This window comes from Mauremys reevesii, linkage group 1, assembly GCF_016161935.1.
Source record: "Mauremys reevesii isolate NIE-2019 linkage group 1, ASM1616193v1, whole genome shotgun sequence".
Taxonomy (NCBI): Eukaryota; Metazoa; Chordata; order Testudines; family Geoemydidae; genus Mauremys; species Mauremys reevesii.
The window spans coordinates 241,020,111-241,044,396 of NC_052623.1; the positions used below are offsets into that span (position 1 = coordinate 241,020,111).

At 42.7% G+C, this 24,286-nt stretch overlaps 1 protein-coding gene across 7 annotated transcripts in view; it reads right to left on the reverse strand.

The window, feature by feature from the left end:
- ABCC9 (ATP binding cassette subfamily C member 9) overlaps nucleotides 1-23,716 on the reverse strand; it is a 119,215-nt gene extending 95,499 nt beyond the window's left edge. For 3 of the 7 annotated variants that reach the window (XM_039482129.1, XM_039482135.1, XM_039482104.1), the window contains exons 1-7: nucleotides 23,634-23,715; nucleotides 20,711-20,937; nucleotides 12,056-12,228; nucleotides 8,083-8,224; nucleotides 6,168-6,289; nucleotides 4,258-4,424; nucleotides 2,809-3,051 (exon numbers count right to left, since the gene is read on the reverse strand). In XM_039482129.1, the coding sequence (XP_039338063.1) occupies nucleotides 2,809-3,051; nucleotides 4,258-4,424; nucleotides 6,168-6,289; nucleotides 8,083-8,224; nucleotides 12,056-12,200 (819 nt within the window). In that variant the 5' untranslated portion in view covers nucleotides 12,201-12,228; nucleotides 20,711-20,937; nucleotides 23,634-23,715. Of the gene's footprint in view, nucleotides 1-656; nucleotides 753-2,808; nucleotides 3,052-4,257; nucleotides 4,425-6,167; nucleotides 6,290-8,082; nucleotides 8,225-12,055; nucleotides 12,229-20,710; nucleotides 20,938-23,633 lie in introns of those variants that run through there. The other 4 variants (XM_039482154.1, XM_039482120.1, XM_039482109.1 and 1 more) reach the window with 3 other exon arrangements.
- Nucleotides 23,717-24,286: the final 570 nt, after the last annotated feature.

Genomic DNA, 24,286 nt, shown 5'->3' on the forward strand with positions numbered 1-24,286 from the left:
GAGTGTGATGCAGGAGGGGGCTGGGGCAGGGGATTGGGATGCAGGGTCTGGGAGGGAGTTTGGTGCAGGAGGGGGCGGAGGCAGGGGATTGGAGTGCAGGAGGGGGTGCGGGGTCTGGGAGGGAGTTTGGATGCAGGAGGGGGTTCTGACCCAGGGCAGGGGGTGGGGGTGCATGCGGGGCAGGGGCAGCTCTAGGCACCAGCAAACCAAGCTGTTGCCTGGGGCGGCCAAATCTAGGGGGCGGCAGGCTGGGCCGGTGGACCTGCCGCAGTCATGCCTGCGGGAGGTCCACCGGAGCCGCGGACGACCGGAGGGGGCGCTCGTCCCGCGGCTCGGCTGGACCTCCCGCAGGCATGACTGCGGCAGCTCAAGCGGAGCCGCCGGACCCGCGAACCGTCCGCAGCCGTGCCCGTGGGAGGTCCGCTGTTCCCGCGGCTCCGGTGGAGCTCCCGCAGTCATGCCTGCGGCAGGTCCGCTCGTCCCGGGGCTCCGGTGGACCTGCCGCGGGAGCTCAACCGGAGCCGCGGGAAGAGGGGACCCGCCGCGGGACCGAGGAAGGGCGGCGCAGCACACCGCGCTGCCTGGGGCAGCCTATTTTCTAGAGCCGCCCCTGATGAGGGGGTGCAGGATGTAGGCTGCAGCCAGGAGGCACTTACCACAGGTGGCTCCCAGCCAGTGGCATAGCAGGCTGCCTGCTTGCCACAGCCCCATATCACTCCCGGAAGCGGCTGGCTGTTGGCACATCTCTGAGCGCCCTTGGGGGGAAGGGAACAGTGTGTCTCTGTGCACTGCCCACACCCGCAAGCGCCACCCTCAGCTCTTATTGGCCAGGAACCGGCCAATGGGATCTGCAGGGACGGTGCTGGGGGTGGTGGCAGTGCACGGAGCCGCCTCCCCCACCCACCAGGGGCTGCAGAGATGTGACAGCAGCCAGCCACTTCTGGGTGTGACGTGGGGTCAGGAAAAGCAGCCTGAGTGCCCCGGAGATCGCTGCCTGTGATTTATTTTTGCGGGGCCCCCCTTGAGCCAGGGCCCCGGGTGGCAGCCCCTGAAGTCCCTGCCTTAATCCAGCCCTGCTGATAGAAGGCTGCAGGGGGAGAGAAGCAGCCAGTCTGCTCCTCAGGTGAGCCTGAAGACTGAAGGAAGATCAGGAGTCACTGAGGAATAAAGGCCTCCCTGAAACCCTAGGAAGGTGGACAACTGTGCCAGATTGAGTCAGTGGGGTGGAGTGAGGCACAGGAGCCTGTGGACAATTGCAAAAGTATCTAAGTAAAGCACAGGCTCATCTGTGAGGGAGACCGTGGCCAGCTGAGCCCAACTGGGTCTGAAGATTTAGTGGACTTTATAGTTCTGTTGCACTAGTTCTAGGATATGGGCCCCAGAAGAGGTCATACTCTTGAAGGTGATTTGCCCAGATGGTCAGGCAAACTGAGGTCCTGCTACTGCTGTGTCACAGCCAGACATTACAGGGCACACTGAAGCCACAACTTTTCTAGACAGACAAATGTATGTGCGCAATTATGCCCATTATAAAGTCTGGCACTAAAGGACAACTTTCTCAGCTGACACAAATGGGCAGCATTCATTGACGCAGTGCAGTTTTATCCATTTACACAAGCAGAGAATTTGGCTCTCTGGCTCATTAAAAATCAGATACAGTATGCAAATTACTGAAGACAAGCAGTCTCAAATATATTAAACGCAAGCTATTGTACTAAATAAGAACCCATGGGGAAAATATCCATATTTTCTTAAGGCAACTTCTACTACAGGGGAGAGCACAGCTCTTCTGCTGCTATCCAACTTGTTCATTCATTTCCATTCTAAACTGCTGCATTGCATGAAAACCAATTTACATTGTGAGTTTAGGAAAGTGATCAACACTGATTAACACATGATTTCTATGGGCCAAATTTTCCAAAGTGGCTCTAAATATGTGTGTTGTCCCCTTTGTATATGCACATGTGTGCACCTGTGTGTACAAACTGGCGAGACTCACAATCACCTGATCTGCACATGGAAACGCCCATCCGTGGGCAGAAATGACTAGGCATTGGAGTAAGCAGAAGGCTGCATGTGCAACTTGGACTGAGCAAAGTTAGAGGCTACTTTGGGAGTGCTGCTTTGGGAGTGCTGCTCTCAGGCCACCCTGGGGCAAAGAGTTTCTGTCCAAAACATCTCCTATCCTTTCCTCTCAGTGCATCTCTGAATGGAAAAGCCAGAATTTAGCCCAAAGTTTCTGAAATCAGTTTATATAACATACATATACTTTAGTAGGTAAATAATCCATTCAATTATGTCCATATCTATGGAAAGGTTAATACGTAGTCCTGCCTTAGTGCAGGGGACTGTACTAGATGATCTACTGAGGCCCCTTCCAGTCCAAATTTACTATGATGATATGAAAGGGATAGTAACTATTTAACAGTGCACAGTAATACTCTAAAGAAGTTCAGAAGATGTGAAGAAGGGTGTTTCCAGTTGAAACTGGAGAGGATATCTGTTAATTTAAAACACTGTCATGAGCCCTTAAGACTTAAAGAAAGCTTTGACTTCTAAAATGAAAACTAGCGAGTGATTTGTGCATTAGGGCTTCAGTTCCCAAGGCTTTCAATCTGGCAACTATCCCAAGCCGAGAATTCACTTTAAAAGAAAACAGTATTTTTGGACTGAAATGTTATAAGCCAAGTTTCACCTTGGAACAAATTCTTTTGTCATAAATTCCTAAAAAAAGGGTTTCCTAGTGGAAGTGAAGATACCACTTTAACAGTATAAAGGCTGTACGGTGATATGGATATCATTGCTTACCTTTTGCTCTTCATACGCTTCTTTCAAACAAACATAGTTTGTAAGTGCTCGCATTGCTATTGGCAGCTTCCCAATTGCCTTCAGGTCAATCGGCTTCTTGTGGGCCGATATAATAAGTGTATTCATCCACCAGTAAGTCGCCTTTGAGAGCAAATTGACAAATGGCTGAAGAAATCTCACACCCAGATCCTGCAGGTCTTCAGGTGGCTTTACTTTCTGAGGGTTCATAAAAAATACATACCTCTGTAGAGGAAAAAACATAATATGTTCAGCAATGATATTCTTTCACAGCAATTTTTAGTTAAAGTAATAATATATTGTGTAAATTCTAGGGCTGTTGATTAATCGCAGTTAACTCACACAATTAACTAAAAAAATTAATCACGATTAAAAAATTAATTGCAATTAATCGCAGTTTTAATTGCACTGTTAAACAATAGAATACCAATTGATATTTATTAAATATTTTGGATGTTTATCTACATTTTCATATACATTGTATTCTGTGTTGTAATTTAAATCAAAGTATATATTGTTTTGGGGTACAAATATTTGCACTATAAAAATCAGGGCCGGCTCCAGAGCCCAGCGGGGCAAGCACCCGCCTGGGGCGGCCCTTTCCTGGGAGGGCGGCAGGCTGGGCCGGCGGACCTGCCGCAGTCATGCCTGCGGGAGGTCCACCGGAGCCCCGGGAGCAGCGGACCTGCTGCAGGCATGACTGCGGACGGTTCGCGGGTCCCGCGGCTCGGCTGGACCGCCCGCCGGCACGCCTGCGGCAGCTCAACCGGAGCCGCCGGACCAGCGAACCGCCCGCAGCTGCGGGAGGTCCAGCCGAGCCGCGCAACCAGCGGACCCTCCGCAGTCATGCTCGCGGGAGGTCCGCTGCTCCCACGGCTCGGGGGCGCCTCCCGGGCATGACTGCTTGGGGCGGCCAAATTTGTAGAGCCACCCCTGATAAAAATGATAAACAAAAGAAATAGTATTTTTCAATTCACCTCATACAAGTTCTGTAGTGCAATCTCTTTGCCAAGCTTACCTTGCCAATGGGCTAAGGACATGTGAAGAAACAAAGAAGAGTAAAAACAATAAATGGGGAAAAGAACAAGGCGCTCATGGGCTCCCCAATACAATTGGCCCCCTAAATCCTAACCAATGAAGCAGAGGAAGGAGAAGAAAACACAAAGTGTTATGCAATGACAATGGGTGAGAGGGCAATTCCTTTCTGACGCTAAGGCCCTGATCCAGCAAACATGTTTAATTTTAATCATGTAAGTGGCCCCATTGACTCCAGTGGAACTACTAATATACTTAAAGTTAAGCATGTGCTCAGCTGGAGTGGAGGCTAAATTTGGCAATCCGGGCATGTGAGAAGGAGTCACTTCTATTTTTATGTTTACTCCAAATTCCACTGCTGTCTGTCCTGCCAAAGCCTAGTAAAGTGACACATACCCTAACTCGAATGACATTGATTTCCACAGCCATCAGCAGCCCATAGAGAATGACCATAATTCCAGTGATGCAGAAGCGCAGCTGTGAGAGCGGCACGCCATCCTCGCAATATCTGACCAGCTTGATGGTTTTTGTGACAAAGGCCATTATCCAGTAAACAAAAAGAGCTGTGAAACAAACAGACCAACCCACATCATTTTAAGAAAGTACTTTTTAACTACACCAGTATCACAAGAGTATCAGATCAGTATCCAAATTAAGATTACTCTATGAGTGTTGCTTCTATGCAGCTGTAGTTGCCATGTCGCAGGGCCCAATCCAGTAGTCCCATGGGTTGTTAGCCTCCCTAACAGGGGGCTAGGCTTCTGAGGCTTTTCAAGATGGAAGATCTTGGCGAGTGAGAGACTTGCCCTGCACTGTTTCACTGAGATATTTTTTTCTTTCTTTGACCTTGATCTTGCAATTGGATCTGCTTGGGCAGATCTCTGCACCCAGGCACAGCCAACCTGAAGTCCATGGGGCTTCACACGGGCGCAAAGGTCCAGCCGAATAGATCTAATTTCAGGTCTGGGACCTTTATTTGTTATTTTCTTTGAAGAAAATAAAAAATACCTAGCCTGACGAATACATAGTGACCCTTTGGGTATGAAAACCATCAGGGTACAAAATTGCAGATGTGCTCTTAGAGGGCATTTTTGAAAATGTGGTCTGTAAAGTTAAAACTATAACCTGCCTCTCAGTCTGTGCGAATAGTCAGCCAGTTCAGACTGTTAAGCAACAGGTAGTGTTGGGTGTACACACCCCTTATGCAGTCTCCAGCAACCCCTACCCAATTGCTATGTTTCGACACTGTAATAAAAACCTCTGTGGCTGCAAGTTTCAGAGCCCAGTGTACAGACTCGGGCTTGTGGCACTTACACTACAGCACTAAAATAGCAGTGCTGACATTCCCACTCAGGCTGGACCTCGGACTCTTTAATTCACCCACCTCACCAGGTCTCAGAACCTGAGCTCCAGCCCAAATGGGAACAGCTACACTTCTATTTTTAGCCCTGTAGTACGAGCCCACCTCAGTTGTCCTAGGCTCTAAGACTCAGAGCCGTGAGGTTTCTTTCAGTGTCTCCTGACTGGGAAAAACATGGTAAATAGTTGGCAGCCATATTCCTTGAGAGCAACCTGACTTCAGTCCCGCTGGAAACAATGGGAGATGGAAGCCATCTTTACTATGAGAAACCTCACTGTGACCTGCAAAGGATGGTTGTCAGCTTATCTGAGGGTAGTCTGTAGCCTGAGACCAACTGAAAGTACTGAGAGATAGTAACCATTTTGAATAAGGGTCAAATTTTTCCAAGAAATCATGAGCAGTGTTAAAAAGCCACATTGTAAAACTCATGATAAAATCACAGGAGTTGGCAATTTTCCATTATACTCCAGTCCACCTAGTCAAGTGTCAGGGCCAGCTTCAGGTTTTCTGCAGCCCCAAGTGGTGGGGGAAAAAAAAAAAAAGCCGATCGGCAGCACTTCGATGGCAGCTGAATCTCACCACTCCATTCTTTGGCGGGAATTCGGCGGCGGGTCCTTCACTCCTTCACTCCTCACTTCCTCCTTCACTTCGGCAGCAGCTCAAAGAGGAAGAGAGGGACTGAGGGAACTGCCGCCGAATTACTGCCGAAGACCCAGATGGGCCGCCCCAATAGTGGATGGAGTGCCGCCCCTTAGCTGGTGCCTGGAGCCGGCCCTGTCCAGTGTGCAATAATGTATCCCAGAGAGAAAAAAAGTAAGCAGAAAATTTCTCCCTGGCTTTTCATGAGTTTCATAAACCTTCTCAAGGTCAGAAAGTTTATTTTGAAAAATTATGGAACAAACCAGGGGCTTTTTGAAAAACAGCAAAAATAAGATAAGCAACCTACCTAGCAGTAACTTTGGAAAGTTAGACGTTTCAATATTATGGTAATAAACAATAGCTGTGGTGGCAGCCACAAATCCCATCATAGCTGGCAGGAAGAGATGCAGGTGGCGAGATTTCATATTTCTGAAAAGAAACCAGAAATACAGTATAAATGCAACTGGATTTGGTGTCTTTTTTCACTTTCATAATTTTATGAGTACATATAAATTGAGTGTTCATGATGGATTGAAGTCCTTCATTCACAGCATGGAGACACTATGGTTGGTTGTTATGCAAACTTCCATAACAGCCAGTGACATTTTTTGAATGTCCATTTTTCAATGAAACTTTTTGTTGAAAAAAATTGAATTAAAAAGATTGGATGAACGTTATCATTTTTGTTCTGATTTTTTATTTGATTGTTTGTTTAGTTTTTGGTGGGGGCTGGACCAGTTATGGAGTGTTTTTTTAAAAAAAGTAGAAAAGTTTGAAAAAATGGTATGAAGTTTTGTATTAGTTTTTTACCATCTCCAATAAATAATCAATCATCATCATCTCCTTTTCTGGGTCAAAACTGCATGGCTTGTGTGATGGGGTCTACAAAATCTCTGGCTAGACAAGAAAGAGTTAAAGAGCAGCTGTGGGTTCAGGTCGCTCCACCTCATGGCACCTCTGAAGCATGCCAGACTTGGAGATGGAGCCTTAAAAGGGAGAAGCCCCCAGCTCAGAGACCCCCAAGGTGGGGAGGTGGAACGACCACTCATTCTCAGGTTTCAGAGAGAAGCATAGCAGAGAACCAGCTGACTTAGGTATCTGTGAGCACAGAACAGTAGGATGGCTGGCTGAAGGATTCTGGCAGGACAGAAGGGCGGGTGCTGGTCTTTATTTCTGATAATTAAGTGTCCTTTCCTTCATTACATGAGGGAACTGGGACTAGGGCCTTGACCCAAAGCAGACCCCTGCTGGGGAAGTAGGATGACCAGATGTCCCGATTTTATAGGGACAGTCCCAATTTTTAGGTCTTTTTCGTATATAGGTTCCTATTATCCCCCACCCCCTGTCCCGATTTTTCACATTTGCTGTCTGGTCACCCTACAGGGAAGTGAGCCTCCCAAGGAGAAGGCAGGCTAATGTGGGAAGTAGCACAGGGAAGAAGAAAGTGGTCTGGCAAGACAAATCTTAACTGCTTGCTACAAGGGTCCCTGGGCTGGAACCCATGGCAGGGGAAGGGACTGAGTTCCCCTACAGCCTTATTAAGGAAACTAGTGTGAAGACCCGAGACACAAGGGATTGGAAAGACTATTGTGCCTTGACCTGATGCGAGGTTCTGGGACTATTGGTTTAAAACCCTTGTTTACCCTGGAAAGGGTGAGACTAAAGTGACCTGGCCAGATGGCCAAGTCACAAGGCGAAGAGGACCACCAATGGATTGGATGGCTAGTTGGCTGGACTACAAAGAGAATAAACAATGCCATGCTGCACCTAGCCACAAAGCAGTGCATCGGTTGGGGAGTCACTTAGTCAGAGAGGTACAAAGGTTCTAGAATATATGATCTCGGATAAATCTAAAAAGTGGAATGTAAAAGGGCAGGGGACACAATCATTGGCGATGCCTAAAAGAGAAGAAAGAGCATTCCTGCATCCCTCTGAAATGCTTTACTGCTCTAGTTCAGAGCACAGTGATGACTTCTTTAGAGACAGAATATTCTGTATCCATGTGCAATACATTCAGCTGTTGTCAGCATTTTCATGCTATCGTAGCTCAAAGGGGGGCAATAAAGTGCTAAATAAAACTGCTTCACCTTTATCCCTTTAAAAATTGGGAAGCTTGTTAAGCAGAGCCCCTTCTCTTTAGGAAACTTCTTCATACCTCAGTAACAGACTTGCCATGCTATTAATGCAACTAGCTAGACTCTGAAGCAGACACAGTCACTTACGCATCTGAAACTATGCCTTCTGCTATTTCACAGACATGTACGAACAGGAGGGTGAATGTCAGAATCCACCGCAGATTGTGTCCAGGGAAATGCAGCCATGTGTTGTGATGGATCTGGACTTTCGAACTTTGGCTACCCCAGCCTGCAAAATAAAATTAAAAGAAGAAAACAAGATCACACAGTAAGTCAGTGGTAGAAGTTAGGAGTTCTGGCTCCTAGTCCCCATGCCTTGGGGAACAGAGTGGGTAGTATACTGAAGTGCAGTGGGAGGCTGTGATGGAATGCACCCCTGTATTCACACCCTACACACCATTGTAATAATCTTTGTACAGAATATACCTTGTGAGGTATCATTTGAAAACTAATAACTTGCTGGTCAGTCATATCATGATGAAATGTACATAGCAATATTACATTTAAAGTTATAAACAGAAGCTGACATTACAACTGAAATGTGTTTACCAGACAAGTCTCGGGACTGGGTAAATCTGTTTCTTAAAGACAAAGGACAAGATGATGCCCCTAGCCAGGTGCCATCAAAGTTGATGTGTAATCACCTATAAAGTGGCCATTCTTTGGCAAGGAAGGGGACAGGAACAAACATTGCTGCATCTTAGCAAACAACAGCATGGAACCTCTTTCACCATCACACTTTTTGTCTCCATCCTCACAGCGGGTGTGAACTTTATCTAGGGGTAAGCCTTGGGAAAATGCAATTTCAAAGGGTGACTGAACTATAAAAGTGAGGGGCAAAAACACCCAGTTATCTTGGCCTGTCCATCTCTCTCTTTTCCACCTAGCCTATGGACTTTGGGAGCATGTGGTAAGAGTTTCATCTTGAACCTAGTTTGTTAAGTTTAGAAAGGGTTTTATCTTTATTTCTCTTGTAACCATTTCTGATTTTAATGTGTTATACCTGTATGCACTTAAAATCTATCTCTTTGTCATTAAATAAACCAATTTTATTCTTTAATTAAAACTAATGCAAGGAACTATGTGGGTAACTCCTTTTATGGCAGCAAACTGTTGTATATTGATGCACTTAGAACGGCAATGGACCTAATATATCTGGACTGTTCAGGAGAGGGCTGGACTGTGCAGAACACACATTTCTGGGGGGAAATCCAGGATTGGGAGTGTGTTGGGGTCACTCTGCAAGTAGTAACCAAGGCTGCTGGAAGCCAGACTGTGGCTGGTGTGTTGCTGATTGGCTGCTGGGATCAGAGTTGCTGGACCAGGGCTGTGGCTATACACAGACACTCAGGCTGTGACCTGCATCCTGTTTGTGAGGAACCCAGGTTAGGAGCTACAGAAGCAAAGCATTGTGAGACACCCCACGTTGCACAGCAGACGTGACACAGTCCCACACTGCTCTGGATTGCACACCAGAATGTCACGAAGACTGAGATGGATTCATAGATTCTAAGGCAAGAAGGACCACTGTGATCATTTAGTCTTACTTCTTGTTTAACAAAGACCATAGAACTTCCCCAAAATAATTCCTAGAGCAGATCTTGTAGAAAAACAACCACTCTTGATTTAAAAATTGTCATTGAGGAGAATCCACCACGACCTTTGGTAAATTGTTGCAATGGTTAATTACCCTCACAGTCAAAAATTTATACTTTATTTCCAGTCTGGATTTGTCTAGCTTCAGCTTCCAGCCACTGGATTGTGTTATATCTTTGTCTGTTGGACTGAAGAGCCCATTATCAAATATTTGATCCCCATGTAGGTATTTATAGACTGTAATCAAGTCACCCCTTAACCTTCTCTTTGTTAATATTAACAGATTGAGCTCCTTGAGTCTATCCCAAGAAGGCATGTTTTCTAATCCTTTAATCATTCTTGTGGCTCGTCTCTTAACCCTCTCCAGTTTATCAAGATTCTCCACGAACTGTGGGCACCAGAACTGGACACAGTATTCCAGTACCAGGCGCGCCAGTGCCAAATTCAGAAGTAAAATAACCTCTCTATTACTAGAGATTCACCTATTTATGCATCCCAGGATCACATTAGCTTTTTTGGCCACAGCTCATTTCAGCTGATTATCCACCATGACCCACCAAATCTTTTTCATTCAATTAATAGACTGACAAGTCCTGAATGACCATATCATCTTGTCAACTAATCAAAGAATGGGAATGGCAGGAAAGGCTAGAGCAAACGGACAATAAGAAGACACTCAGTAAATTCTCCAAATGCTATACAATTGTTATCTCCCTCCCCTCACCCTCAAGACCTGGGAAGGACATAATTACCTTAGTCAGACAAAGCTTATTATCCTCATCCCAGGCCTGCTGAGGATTATCATATCCTCAGTGAGCTCTCAGCAGCTCCTGATCAGTCTCATCCTCCAGCAGAAGTGTCCAAAGACCAGGGGAATAGGACTAGGAGAAAGCTGGGCCATCCTGATGGCCACTGTGTCTGAATGTGAGGCTATCCACATGCCCACCTCAATGAAGTGACAGTGAATGTAATCTGCACACAGTATACACCCGAGTAGGGCATGGTGGTCAGAAATAATTGCTGCAGGTGGTTCATCTGACATTGCACAGCTGCTTTATTGCCATTTAGGGTGACCAGATGTCCCGATTTTAAAGGGACAGTCCCGATTTTTGGGTCTTTTTCTTATATAGGCTCCTATTACCCCCCACCTCATCCCGATTTTTCACACTTGCTGTCTGGTCACTTTATTGCCATTGCAAATACACTCCTCTCTGCAAATGGAGTGATCAGACCTGGAAAGTCTAGTCTTTGTCCCTCACTTCCTTCGTCTGTAAATTAGAGATACTCATCTACCTAGAGGCATTCTTAGGCTTACCTTATTTATGTGTGTAAAGTGCTTTGAGATCCTCAGATGGAAGATGCTATAGAAGTGTGGAGAATTATTATTGTTAAATGGTGCTGTTTGTTTCACACCAATATCCACTTTTGATAACTTTGTGCGAGACCCTTTTAAATGAAACTGCTTTTAGAAAGAGAGATTTTAAAAAATGAATTCAGTCACCCTCTCAGGCCTGAGAAGGAATGAATGGGCTGAAAAGAACTGTTGTGCTCCCTTTTGTTACTCAGGGTCTCTGAAAGTCTGTGTCATTGCAAAGTCCATTATATATAAAAAAGTTGAGCAACGTTGGCAGAAGGTATAGGGAGTTCTGCATTGTTTCTATAGTGGTGAGGAACATGGAGTTGTGTGTGTTAGAACAAAAGATGAGCAAACAGGTTCTGATTAAATAAGAACTAAATTGAAACTGTGGAACTAAGGGCAGGTCTACACTACAAAGTTAAATCAACTTAAGTTACACAACTCCAGCTATGTGAATAACGTAGCTTAGGTTGACTTATTGTGGTGTCTACATCGCGCTGAGTCGATGGGAGAAATTGTTCTAGGGATGGATTTATCATCTCTTATTCGTGTTTACAAACATTGGCATGAGAATGAATTATCCTTTCTACAGTGTTTCACATAATTATCATACAGACAGACCCAAGATGTAAATTTTGGAATAGCTCCAAACTCCGTCAAAGTTCAAGGATAGATCTCATGTCCTAACTCTTATAATCTAAAAATAGAGACAGCTGCCAAGTTCGAACCTGGAGACAAACTTCTCCAAAGTTTGAGAGAATTAGGATCTGATTTTCTGGTTAGCTTCCATCTTTTAAAGGTAGGCCCATGTTGTAAAATTCAGAATGTGTACCCAAAATTCCCACAAATGAAAGAGGGTTGACATTAACTCTTCTGGTTCAGGCCCATTTCTGCATTAACCTCTCTTCAACATGCCCCCTTTTGACTGGATCTCCATTCCATCTCTTCCTCATGATGCCTAAAGTAATGAAGATATCTAAACTGAATGGATTGCACCAGTCCTATAACACAATAAGGCTCCAGTTCTGCAAACATGTATGCATGCATGACTTGAAGCATATGTATGATTATTTCCAGGATGGGGGGGCCTATGGCTGGATTACTCACCAATAAACAAAATTGGAAAGGTGATAAATAACAGGAAGACATGGGGAACCAGGTTGAGGGCATCCACGAAGCAGACATTTTTTAGGACACCAGCACTGATGTCATAGGCAGAAGCGTTGTCATTACCACAAAATGCGACTTTCATTGCTTCCAAACAGCCTGATTATTACAAACTAGAGACAAAACACAAGAGAAACAAAAAAAGTAAAACATCCAAAGTGATCACCAAAGTTTTTTACATTTCTTTTAGCTAAACACAAAATTAAAACAGCATCATTGAGGCTTTTTTAGTTATGAGCAAATTAATTCAAAGAGAATTATTCAAAGAGAATAATTTATTAGACATATGTAAACTCTGATCCTGCAAACTCTTATGCACATGCTGAAAGTTAACCTAAAGTGTGCATAAGTGTTTCCATGATCAGGGCTTTATTTACTATTAAAATTATCCACTGAATACATACTGCAAATAAATGTTGATCTCCATCACATTCATGAACAGCTCATTGCACATATTCAATATTCCAAATACAAAATGGAGATGGTCAGGAAACCAAAACATGTTTTAAAACCTTGTTTCCATTTTTCATCAAAAATGTCAATGTGCCTAAAGCTAAGCACATGTGTAATTGTTGGTTGGATTAGAGATATGGAGTCTCAAAAATACCACCGTATGTCTTCTGCAGTCTCCCTTCTTAGGATTTGTTGTTCCATGGCTACAGTGCGAGCCCTCTACCTTACTACTCATTACCGTTTATAACAGAATCAAGCAGGATTGAAAATGAAATGCCTCCTTACAGATTTCTTTCCCTCCAGCATATGCACATTAATTTGTTACGGTAGGATTATTCATGAATGCTTGGTTGGTGACATTGTTAATTCTTTTAAAATATATTTTTTTTAAAAATTAAAGACATTGGTGGGAATAACCCACAAAGTTCCTGATTCAGCCAAGCATATTTGCTTGCACATAAGTACTTCACTATTCAGCAAAGCACATGCCGAGTTCCCATTCAAGTCAATGGGACGTAAGTACGTGCTCATGTGTCTTGCTGAATCAGGATAATAAAAAATTACTCGGACTACACAAAATGTAAGAAAAAACAAGGTTAGCTGAGTTTGGTGTCTTAGCAACAGGCCAAATCCCGCTTGCCTTACTCACACACATAGGGCTGTTGACTTCAAATGGCATTATTTGTTCAAATAAGGCAAGCATGATTTGGCTCAAGAATCTCCTTAGAATGAACAGAAACAGCATTTTTAAAGAGTACATGCAAGTTTAAAGGGACATTGTGAGCCTCAGTGAGACCCGCATTTTAGTTCATTTAATAAAAGCAAACAAGGAGCTAGAAGGGTTTTCAAAATTTAATTTGAATAGAAATGCCTTCATTAAACAGGTCTTCTGAAAAGTGTTTAATAAATTGAATCATTTTTCAAACACAGCAGCAATGTACTGGTTGAGGAAAACCAGCAATTGAATGACTGCGGGTCACATTAAGGCCCAGATCCTGCAAACTGAAATGCATGGGTTTAACTTTGTGCACATGAGTAATCTTTTCAAAATCAATGATACTATTTGCATCGTTAAAGTTAAACATGTGCCTAAATGTTTGCAGGATCAAGGCCTAAATGCTGATTTACACCCATGTGATCAGTGAGATTTCACTGAAGAATTTGGCCCAGCATCTACATTCAACAATGTACTATGACCATTAGAGATTTTCTGCCAACGAGGACTAAAGTGCAAATAATACTCCAACTGGTTAATAATGAAAACCAAATATAATGTTAAAAATATGTTCTGTTTCAATAATCTACTAAGTTATTAGCAGGATACAGAAGGAATTTTTTAAAAACGTATGGAGGTTGTTTATTTATTTTTTTTAATCCTGACATGTTTCCCTTTAAAAGAAACATAATGGTAATCTGCAGAAAATCTTAAATGCTGTTGCCTAATCTTTATGGAGGGTCAGAAGTTCCATGGGAATTCTGCTGGGAATTTTCTTCCTTTTCCCACAAGCAATATGACTACATTCTCACACAGCTGAGCAGGCTATCATGCTCTGATTGTTAGACTGAGATTAGAAGGCAGGCGGATCTGGGTTCTAATGTGTATTCAATCACTAGCTCTTTGTGGCCAGTGAGATCGAATTAGTCAGCTCTAAAACTGAGTAAAAGGATTGTGACATGAGAAACCATGTTTCAGAGATTGAATAGGGGAGGGGATGTTTGGACTTTTCCTTCACTGGGAGAGAGATGGATCATTGGGACCAGAAGTTTCCGTAAGAGAGTGAAATGTTAATTGTGTGAAGTGAGTGCCCTCAGCTAGCCTGTATCTATCCACTAGTAGTCTGTATAGTCTCATATCCGATCTCTGCCAGTGGCTAATCTTGGATGTTTCCAAAAAATATTCAAAACAATCATAATATACATATGTCACACTTCAGGGCAATTGCGTCCATATTTCTCCCTTGTGCTCCACCAAGGGCACCCAATCTAGCCTCCAGGCTCCTCAGCCATCACCTCTCTTGGGTAGAGACCAGTGTCTCTCTCCCTCCTGACTGGAGTTTTCCAGGCTGCACAGGCCCCTGCCCACATTGTGTTATTCCAGCGAGACAGACTGTCTACACAGGGTACCGTCTGCACTTTGCTTTCTCTTTAAAGGCTTATGTACAGCATAATTGCAGAGGTCGCAAGTCACCACACAGCTCTAAGCAAGTACATTTATTCCTAAGGTGGAAGCACTATAGAGAAATCATATAAAACACCATAAAGGTTGCTATATGCATGCTAAAAGCTTATCAGATGTCACCCATCAGTCTTATGGACCTTAGTAGGCCAAAGTCATTCCAACCCTTCCCAGTAAGTATTGCCCCCCGCCACCACCCTTGGACAGACCGTCCTGTCCATTTCCTGGATCAGAAAGCAGGCTCTGTGTAAACTCAGTGTAAACTCAGGCTATTTATCCAAAAGGCCTTTCTTTGTCTGTTGGTCTCTGGAGAATCCAGTCTGAACTAGTATATGCGAGCCTCTCCAAGCGGTGTTACTTCTCTGGAGGTGTTACAACCTGAGCAAATTTGCCCCATTGTTCTTAGTTCTTGAAGGAGGTGTGGCCCCCCAGCCCCATGGAATTACATACAAACCCTGGCTCACAATGATACATACATTTAGAATAGTGAGATCTCCCAAAGATATTGCAGGAAATTGCATATCTGTCTCAGCCTAATTTTGCAACACTATTATAGCAAACCTACAGCCATCTAATACCTTCCCTGGCATTGTTGCTGCAAACCACAGCCACTTGGCTATCCGTGGTGAGAGCAGAGATAGAACTCAGATTCTCCTGCTCCAAAAACACAGACACATAAAGCCTGAGATTTTCTGTTATTGTCTAGGGCCTGTGTCACTCAGTTGAGCAGTTCAGGCTCCACCCAGGAAATGACAATATCATAAACAGACGTTAGTAGAGCTAGTCAAAATATTTACTGAAAAATTTGAAAGATTTTTTTTTGTTTCCATTATATTTTGGAGTTTTTCAAGGAATATGTTCAATTTTTTCTTTTTTTTTTTGAAAGTGAGAAAAATGTAAAAAAGCCACTTTCTCACACTTCCCTCCCCTTTGAAAAAAGGGGAATTTTTAAAAAGTCAGATCAGTGGGCATTTTCCCACCTTCTCTCACTTTTTTCCTTTTTGTCCCTTTTTTCAGTGAAAAACTGTTGGGTTTTTTTTTTTAAGAAAAAGAACAAGAAGTGTTCTGTTACCCACTGAAATGAAACAACTTTTTGAAAAATATTTTTGTTGAAAACAATAATGTTTTTGACCAAAACAAAAATGTTCCAGAAAAAAATTATCTTTGGTCAAGAAAGGTATTTTCTATTGAAAAGAAGTTTTGACAGCAAATTTGCAACCAGCTGTAGCACTACCGAATGCACATCACTCTTTTATAAACTCTTTATATTTGTGGGGTCATGAAAGAAAAAGGACACATTGAGAGAGAATTAATCTTATAGGAAATTTCGAGAGTACTCACTTGCAAAAGTTTGTACAAACAACTGATTCACAGTGTGAACTATATAGACGGGTTTACTGTTCCAAATAAGGAAGTGGAACTTCTCTTAGGAAGTGGCAGAGAAAATCTGCAGTTACAGATTGGGTATTATAGGTACTAAAAAGGCTGAATAATAAAAAAGGAACTGTAACATTTGAGTTGATGGTCTCAGTCCAGTTCTCAAGTGTTTATTTCACAAAACCCACTGTTTGGCATAAATTAGCACACTTTGTGACCTCAAAGATACATGGTTGTGGTGTTCAATGATCACACAGCGTGTACTATTTAAATCTTCTCCAGTTGTCTTCCACGTTTCCAGAGTTTCAGCTCTGGTGGGGGTTTTAACTGCTTCTATTCAGGTTATTTTCTTAATTTGTTTTACTCCTGGTAACATATGGTGTTCAGTTCAGCATTTTCTTTTAAATATAGGCTGTAAGAAATCTATCCTTTTAGGCCTATAGTAAACTGTTTTATTTAACTTTTGTTCCTGTGATGGGGTGTCCACCCAACACAAGGTCTGAACAGGCAAAATAGGCCAATTAACCGTATAAACTGCACCTGGAAGAGAGCCAGGGATTGATAAGGGACTGAGGAAGTCCAGCTGGGGGAGGCTTTTAAAGAGAGAAAGTTGGTGATAGGAGGAGGGCTGCATGTAGGAGCTCTGCAGTACTCCCTAGAGTGGAGGGGAGTTGGTTAGGTAGAAAGAGGAGTTCTATGGGGAGAGTAGGCCCTGGGATCCTGCCTTGGACTAGACTCTAGCAAGAAGCTGAGAGGGAGTGGAGGAAGCTCCAGTGGTAAACCCAGAGGTAGGCCAAGAGACAGAGAAGTGAGGTAGGACAGAGCCCAAGAAAACAGCAACAGAATCACAGCTTGAGCAGACTGGCTGCTGGGCACAGGTTTCCTGGGCTGGAACCTGTACTAACGGGTGTGCCTGGGTTCTCCTACCAGCCAGTCAGGAAGTGGCACTGGCTTGGAAGTAGATCAGAAGGCTGCCTGGGACTGCAGATAGACAGTTTCTCTAGTGAGACTTTGATATCCCAGAAGGAGAGGATTATAGTGACCTGATTGGAAGGCAGAATCACAAAGAGGCAACCCCCCTGAGCCCAGGGAGAGACCATGGGGTGAGTGACCAAAAAAGAGGGTGCCTGACTGGGCGAGAGCTAATGCCGAGATGTAGCCACAAAGTGGTGACTGAGTCCTGTTACAGGTCTTCACAAAAATCTAGATCTGGTCAAAAATTTTCAAGTGAAATTATTTTCATTGAAAATTAGCCATTATCAAGCCCTGAAACTGCTCTCCATACATGGTGTGCCCTGGTATCCAAAGGAATCAAAGAGCACAAAGGTGGATTAAAGTTACCTTTGCCCCAGTTCCATCAACTGTGTCAAGCAGAGTTAGAATATAGCTGAAAATACAGATCTAAAACTGAATCCAAAGTTGACTGACAATGCAAACAAAATAATAATTGAAGTACAATTTCATTAATTTAGCAAGCCCATATTAAAGGGAGATAGCTATAGAAATACAACAGAAGTGGACACGTGTGGCTCTTTGAAGAGCTAGGCAGAGAGGTAAAGCTGGTCAAAAATTTTCCATCAAAACATTTTTGATGGAAAGGGGCTTTTCAATTACATGGAATTGAACTCTTGGGGGGTGTGGGGGAATCAGATTTTCATTAAAAAAAAATGAATGCCCCCCAAATGGAAAATATTTAGGATTTTGGCAACTGGAAACTGCAATTAGTGGGTGGCATGGGGGGGAGGGAGGGCTATTTTTGAGATTTTTTTTTTCAATTTTGTTTTCATTGAATTTTTTCGCAGGAATATCATTTCCTGCCATAGACAGTGTGCTTGAAGTGATGAAGACAAAAGGGGTGAACATAAATGCTTGTGTGTCATTCGGTCTGAAAAGTTTATATATGATTTTTTTCTTCAAGCAGCATTAACTGCTGCCCTGTACTTCTGCTAACCCTTTTGGCTCCCGAGAATGCCATGTAGGGTGAGGGACCCAGCCATCAGGAGGGCTCTCTGTAAGGCTACAGAGTCCAGGCCTCAACAATCCCCATTATTTGAGATGTCAAGCCCACTGACTCCTCAGTAATATCCTCCCTTTCAACTGAGGGGAACATTCCATGGAAACTCAGAGTCTCCTTATTGAGTTTTCTGGACTCTATATCTCCACACTATGTTTTACCAGAGGAGACCTCTCACCATGTTTCCTTATTGCTCATGTTTCTGACTGCAAGCTAAATCAGACCAATAATCTTTGAAACTTGGTTCCGTTTTATGTCCCTGACTTAGTCAAGTACTCAGACTTAAGCAATCAACTATTAGCTGGCCAGATGGGCAATACTTCAAAAGACAAAAGGAAATAAGGCTGGAGAGAGGGGTGGAGGCTGGCAGGATGGAAAGGGTGGACCCAAGCCGGTTTCAGGGACGATATGCTTTCAGCTCTCTTTTTATTCATTCTGAAATCTGACGCCTTGTTGGTTTACTTTGATGAAAGTTATCTGGAAGGCAGAGAGACCCTGCAATGCCTAAAAATAAACCTGCAGCCACTAAACATTCGAGATTTTGTTGTAAAACTCCCACTAGCTAGCAAGATGGGCCTCTCTGGTTTTGGACGGAGGTACAAAGCTTGATAGTATTGTAGTTAACAGCAATTGCGGTTCAGGATTAAATAGTTGCCATGGATGAGAAGAAGTCTGAGGGGGAAGAAAAGCCAATTCATTACAGAGACATGATAATGAAAACATGTCACTCTTATCCTAAACTTTGTAACGTACCAAGGAACTTGGTGACTCTGAAAAGAGGCTCCATTTAAGGATCATCAAATGGTGATTTTCAAGGAATGAGCCAGACATTGAGATACCTTTTTTATAAAGGATTGTGAAGATGACAATGAGGAAATGGTGGATAATATTTAAGACCCCACACATCACACCAAGATGAGTGCAAAAGCCCTGGGAATTCTAACTGGGCAACACTTTATTTTATACAATGTTTATGAAATCTAAAACTTTTTCAAAGTGGGGGGAAACTTTTTTAAAGTGACACTTAAATGTTGAATATAGTTCTCCATAGTCACAGGTCTTATTTTAACTGGATTATGATTTTGTTCTCTATGAACTGCAAGGCATTTGTGACTATTAAGAAAAGAGAGTAAAATGTGGGCCTAAAGTACTCCTTGTTCCTTGGAGCAGGAATCCTTTGAACTTCTATGTCAAAAGTTATTTTTCTTTTGATCTTTAACCAAATAGCCAATATGTCTTTACCCCAGGATCAAAATATATCCATGTATTCATTGCTTTTTCAGGGTTTTTTAATCTCTGTTTTCTTCCTTGTCTTGCATGTGATGTACATTTTCTGTTTTTTATTATATATACAGGATGGATAGATTAAACAGGCAGATATTTACAAAAGTACTCAATGGCTGACTCTGCTAGTCAGCTGATTCATTATAAAAGGCCATACCTTTGCTTGTCGTTATAGCATTTCTCAATATTAAGGTGATGGAGAAGCAGAAGAAAAGTCTACGGTGATCTCTGACAAAGAAGGGCAAATCCTGAAATCAACCCGGTTTCATGGGTGTAACTGTCAGCCTGATCCTGAGTTTTACCATTGATTTCAGTGTGCACAGGATCAATGTGCAGAGAGCAGAGTATTTCCCAGAATCCTTTTCCTTTTCTAACGTAAACTTTTTTTTGTTTGAATTTTTTTTCCCCCTAATGCTGCCTGACTCTGCATAACACAGTCTGAGCTATTCAGAACTTAGATTATCTGTTATCAGTCTGGTGAGACTGGAAGTAAAGTTCTTACAGTTTGAGATGTATTTGTTTTATCAAAAATGATCCTATATATTATATTTTTCATATTATTATTTCAACCAGGAGCAAATAATTTAAAGATATTTGCTAGCCTGATAACCACTGTTCAGATGATGTTGGGCCCTGAGGTGATAAATTAATTATTCTAGCTACTCTACTGTTTTCAAAGCACTTAGCAATATATACAAAGAGCCTGATTCAAAGTCAATGGAAAGATTTTCATTGACTTTAAGGGGGTTTTGATCAGACCGCAAATGCACAGAAAATACATTTTTGAATACATTAATGAATGTTCAGGAAAATATAGGATTATAGCTGAAGCCGAGCTAAACATAAAACTGACACTGAAAAGCAATTCACATAAATATTTACAGCTGTCTCTCAGATACAATTCTCCTGCTTGCTTCTTTTTTTGGAAACTTCTTAATACAGCAATTTGTGCGGTTTCAAATGGTAGCATGCTACACCGTCTGCTGTGAAACCAGCTGGGATTTATACTTCAGACATTAGGACGGGACAATCGTAAAATCAATTTAAAAAAGAAACATAACCCTATGAACAACTGTGAAAGCATCAGCAGTTGGGAATGTTAAAGTCTGAGCATATTGGTTTGAGAAGGAAAAGTTAAACAGATTTGAACTGTAATCCCCAGGAAAATGCAAAGAGAAGTCTTGTCCCACAGACATAAGGGAAAGGAGAAGGTTAGTGGGAGATAACAGTGGGGGGTCTTGCTGCATGCCCCGTTTCTTTGCTGGATGTTAGATCAAACTCTGTAGCTTACCTTTATATATACATACACAAAATATCAAACCCAGTTTTCCCTTGGTTGCGCTATGTGATCAATATCATTCCGATGGCAGGATTCTCCTCCACTTTGTGAAGCAGCTCCAAACCCTGGAGTGGATTATTTTTAGGCTGGTGATGGGAAGATCAGCTGCTGCCTCCTATCGAGTTTCCAAAGTGAACAAACTTTCCTTGTCTTTCTCACACACTCAAGAGGGCAGGAAACTGGGAAGAGACAAGCAAGCACAAGGCACCAATTTTTAGACCCCTGAAGCTCCAATCCCAGGGCCTCCAGGATTCCTCCAGATTGCATTTATTTTCATTTTCCTGGGCTGAAGTGCTATGATACAAAGGGGTTGCATCATGCTGCACAGATGATCATCAGGTGATTATTCTAAAATAATCAATATGCCCCAAGATGGTCAAAATTCAAAAGGGCGGTGTGATGCAGCTTTGGAAAACAGTATTAGTAAAGAACATAGCTCTGCGTTTGAGACTGCAATTTTGCACATCATCGTGAGGATATGGGAAAAACTGGATCTACTTGGATCCTGCCAAATTTTGGCTTAGAGCTCCCAAATTCTATTGTTAAAATACAGAATAAGTCTACTCTTAATGCACATTAAAAAAATGAATCGGAGCAGCTGCACTTCTTTGCAGGATTTTTTTTTAAGTGGGTAGAATTTTTAGTTTTGGGACAAAAAAGAAAAACTAACTGTGCCAAGTGCCAGAAAGAGGTTTTTGTGGTGCTGCTGCACCCATTTACTACAGTATCTGGATTGTTTGGTGTGCTAGGAGCTACTACATATTTGTTTTCTATTTAGAAAGTAGAATTAGTGTATGGAAATTTAAAATAGCAGAATCCAAGTATGAGATATCTATTTTTTCCAATGCTATTGAATGGGATGCATCAGGGTTCAGACTTTTCCATCAAAGCAAGAGCAACTATCCTTATTTTCTATTTAGATTGTAGAGTTTAGGGCCAACATTTAGAAAGATCCAGCTGAATCCAGATGCCAGATCCAGGATCTTGCAGTACTATTGTGTCACTATTCATTATGGTTGAGAATATTTTGGTGCAGTAGGAGTGGTTACACTTGTTCTTGATTCAGAAATGAGAATTTGGGAGCTTGTAGCCAAAATTTGGCTAGATCCAGAAGGGTCCAGATGTTGAATCTAGGTTTTTGCAGTGCAAACTTTCCAAGATTCGAAAGGTTTTGATTTTCTAAAAGGGATTAGACTTGTGCTCTGATTTAATTGTATAATTTGAAGGCTTGGGGGAAAAAATTGAGAGGATTAAGATATAAGCAGTTTTTACGTTTTTCCATTATTTTGTTACCCTGTCACTTTGGAAAGAGATAGTGGAAACCTCAGATTCATAGGAGAATACCATGCTTAGTTTCCCTCCATCTACTTATGTACATCAAACCTTCAGCTACGTTGAGTTACTATGATAAATTTCCACCAGGCATTTCCTTGGCATTTCACTTTTTATTTTTTTTAAATTCAGAGAAAGTTTTACAAGAAAAATCGTAACATGGGCTTCTGAATGTACATATATTTATATAATATATATCTATATATATTTATATTTATTTATATATATATATCTTTTAACAGGATCAAAATAAAATCTCAAAATGTTCTCATTAGTGTTTAAAATAGTATTGTGATCATGACATTTCCTGGGAGGGCAGATTCTGAGCTAATTTGATATGGAGACACACACATGTTAATGCACAACAAAAAATTGCTTAAATCTTTCGTTTCCTATGTCACACTCTATTTAAATGGGAGTCCTTCAGATCTGTTCTTATTGCCCTGTCCACTTATTTGCCATTTTGAGATTATGAGAGGGGATATACAATGGGTGGAGAAATTAGGTTGTAGCTCTTGTAATGTAATATTTTTAATAGCCCCTTTAAAATGCTTCGGCCAACACCCTCCAGAGTCTTCAAAAGGTGAAGTATAGTGCTGGTTTGGAATTTTTTGATGAAACATTTTTTTCATTGGAAAAAGCCAACTTGTTGAAATCAAACCTTTTTTTCCAAAATTGTCAAAATATTTTGTTTTGGCCTTTTTTAAATTAAAAATTTCAGTTTTCTATTTGAAACATCTTTTTGTTTTGAAATTTAAGCTAATTATTAGGGGGGGGGTCAATAGTCAGAACTGAAAAGAAACATTTCAAATGTATTGAAACAAAATAGTTTAGTTGACCTGACCCCCATTTTGTTCCTGATTTTTTTTTCCAGTTTGTAAAAATTTACAAGATGTTGACTTTTCGTCCCAATTTGGGATGGGGAGATATTTTGATATCTCAAACATTTTTGTGGAATGGGAAAGCCATTTCCTTCCCAGGTCTAGTAAAGTGTTCTGTTCTCAATCATTGCCAAAGTCTGTGCTCCTTGTTTTATACTCAGGAATGGGGGATTGGTTTCAAAGCCACGCAGGAATTGTTGTCATTTTATTATCATAATCAGCAATCTAAAGAAAAACTCTCTCAAGATCAATTCAAGGCTCTCCCCCTCCCATGCCTGCATGTATCAGAACAATAATCTCCATATCAGAACACTCTCCCACACGGAGACACACATCGTTCATGCAGTGAAAATTATTTGAGGTTTTTTCTTATTCGTGGAGCATTTTAAAACATGCGTATTTTAAATACTATCCCGCACGTGGAATTTAGGATGGGGGAGGGAACTGGAATCAGGAAACTAGCATAAAGCTGCCTAAATCCAGGGGTTATTTTTAGGGGCAGGCATGGTAAAAAATGCCTTATGTAATATTGTTCTGAAAAAGAAGGAAAAAGCTGCCATTTTCCCATCTCTTGTGGGCAGGTTCCCTGTCTCCCCTGCCCCCAGTCAATCTGATTTCCCATCCACCTTCCCCCCCGCCCCCCCTCAGCAGAAGGGACTTACCCGGAGGTAAGGCAGGAGTGTTGGCAGGCGTCTGGCTCCTGGGGATTAATCTTTGGGATGCCAGGTATTTACTACTGCAGTCTGCTAGCCCAGCCAGCAACCCCGGGGAAAAGAGAGACCCAGCGGAGCGAGCGGACTGATGCTGCTGCTGCCTCCAGGGCGAGGGAGAAGGAGGCGGATGAGAAGCAGCACAGACCCTTTATTTTCATTTTTAATGAGCAACGTTGCAGCCCGTTTGTGCCCCAGCCCCATTCACCAGCCAACTACCCCCCTGGGGGGGGGGCGGCCTGGGGGCGCTCCGGAGCGCAGCTCCAGGGGCTGCTCCCTGATGGGAGCGCGCAGAGCAGAGGGAGCCCAGCCATCACGCACTCGGTTTGGCATCCCCGAAAGGGGAGTGTAGTCTGGTAGGATCCCCTCTACCACTCCCCCCCCCACCCCGCTGCCCCCAGCAGTGAATTAACGCGAGCTCCTACTGATATTATACCCAGTTGTAAACGCCCTCGGTAGAGTCAACGGGCCAAAGTCGGAGGTGGTGAAGCCACTGGAGCAAGTTGTGTTCATTTTCCACTTCGTGCTCACTTAACATCCCCTCTAGCCATATGTGTGGGAGTCTGTGCTGATGTGAACTATGCACTGAGGGGCTGGAAGAAGAT